A 1,875-nucleotide genomic window follows, 5' to 3' on the forward strand; every position below is an offset into this window, starting at 1 on the left:
TATTCACAAAAATCACAAGTAGACCTCGAACAAATTAGGTGTCTATAATGTGTTCTTATTTTTCATAAATTACATAAATTAAAATATTTAATTTAATTATGGAGAAATATATTATTAAAAGGAAGTCAATTCTTTAAAAATCATCTGGAATCAATTCTAATGGCATACAACATTGTACGAAGCAAGTTCATGTTGAATTAAATTTAGACTATCTTCTTTCGATTCTTGGGTTGCGAAAAAAAATTGAACTATAATACTAATTATAGAAACAAGGTTCGAAGAGCTTATTTGTAAAAAGGTCCATGTCAACTTTATGAACATAATTTTCCCCAAAGAAAAATTGGAAAGGCATTACGTCATTTTATTTCTATATGGTTCAACGACTATGCTAATTGGTTGAAATATAATATAGAAAAGGATGTTGCTTTTTATTTATGTTGTTATCTTTATAGAACAGATATTGGAGAGCAAACAGGTAGTGATTATTTTGTTTCAAATGGATTCACAAATTGAAAAAAGAAAGAAAGATTTGATATTCATGTTGGAGGTCCTAATAGTGATCATAACAAAGCTTGAAAGTGTTGTCAAGATTTGCCAAATCAAAAGCAACATATTCAATTTGCTTTTGCAAAACAATATGATCAAGCACGAAAAAATTATCGAGTTCGCTTAACTGTTACACTTGATTGTATTCGCTTTTTGTTATGTTAAGGTTTGGCATTTTGTGCTAGAAATGAAATTGGCAATTCTGATAATCAAGGAAATTTTCTTGAGCTTTTTAGATTTCTTATCAATTATAATAAAACCATCAATAGTGTTATCTTAGAGAATGCATCAGGAAATTTAAAAATAATAGCATATGATATTCAAAAAGATCTTGTTCGTGCTATAGCAATTAAGACTATCAATACTATCATGAAAGATCTTGAAGATGGATTATTTTTCATTTTACTTGATGAATCTCATGGTGTTTCAATCAAAGAATAAGTTGTTATTGCTTTGTGCTATATAGATTCTAAAGGACATGTTATTAAACGTTTTTTGGGTATAATACATGTCAATGATACAACTACTTTGTCACTTAAAGTAGCTATTGAAGCATTATTCTCTAAACATAATTTCAGTATGTCAAGGATTTATGGGCAAAGTTATGATGGAACAAGCACCATACAAGGTGAATTCAATGGCTTAAAAACTTTGAACATGAAAAATAATGCATCTACTTACTACGTTCATTGTTGTGCTCATCAACTTCAATTGACACTTGTAGCCGTCGCAAAGAATCATGTTCAAATTGCATTACTTTTCAACATCGTGACAAATGTGATGAATATTGTCGAGGCTTGATGTAAATGAAGAGATGTTCTTTTAGAAAAACAACTTGATAAAGTTGCTGAGGCAATATGAGTATGTGAACTTTTTACGAAAAAGGGTTTAAACCAAGAAATAAGTTTTCAATAAGCTGGGGATACACAAAAAAGGTTTACATTATGAGATTTTGATAAATTTTATCCTTATGTTTAATTCCATCATTGATGTACTTAAAATTATTGTGGAGGATGGAATTAGCTCAAAGCAAAGAAGCGAAGCTTCTACTTTATTAGATTCGACTCAATCTTTTAATTTTGCTTTTAATTTGCATTTGATGAAAAATATCTTAGGGATTACAAATGAATTGTCCTTGACATTACAAAGGCGAGATCAAGATATTGTGAATGAGATGGCATTAGTAAAATTAGCGAAGCAACAACTACAAATAATAAGAGATAATGGATAGGAACCTTTGCATAAAAAGGTTTCTTTATTTTGTGAGAAAAACAATATTGGCATCCCAAATATGGATGATATGTTTGTAACTCGTGAAAGACCTTGACA

The 1,875-nt window shown here is 29.3% G+C and overlaps 1 protein-coding gene across 1 annotated transcript; it reads left to right on the forward strand.

Moving 5' to 3' along the window:
- Positions 1-385: 385 nt before the first annotated feature.
- LOC149514423 (uncharacterized) lies at positions 386-1,347 on the forward strand. Its single transcript, XM_089744970.1, has 4 exons — positions 386-395; positions 458-475; positions 713-967; positions 1,013-1,347. Exons 1-4 carry the CDS (start codon positions 386-388, stop codon positions 1,345-1,347), a joined length of 618 nt encoding a protein of 205 aa, XP_089601096.1.
- Positions 1,348-1,875: the final 528 nt, after the last annotated feature.

This window comes from Durio zibethinus, chromosome 16 (assembly GCF_047325235.1).
Source record: "Durio zibethinus cultivar Kanyao isolate XHJ-2024 chromosome 16, ASM4732523v1, whole genome shotgun sequence".
NCBI lineage: Eukaryota > Viridiplantae > Streptophyta > Magnoliopsida > Malvales > Malvaceae > Durio > Durio zibethinus.

What these genes read in the sequence shown, in the direction of transcription:
- LOC149514423 (XM_089744970.1), top strand. An exon ending in TTTACTTGATGAATCTCATG is followed by an intron (nt 968 to 1,012) that starts GTGTTTCAATCA and finishes TGTGCTATATAG; the next exon opens with ATTCTAAAGGACATGTTATT.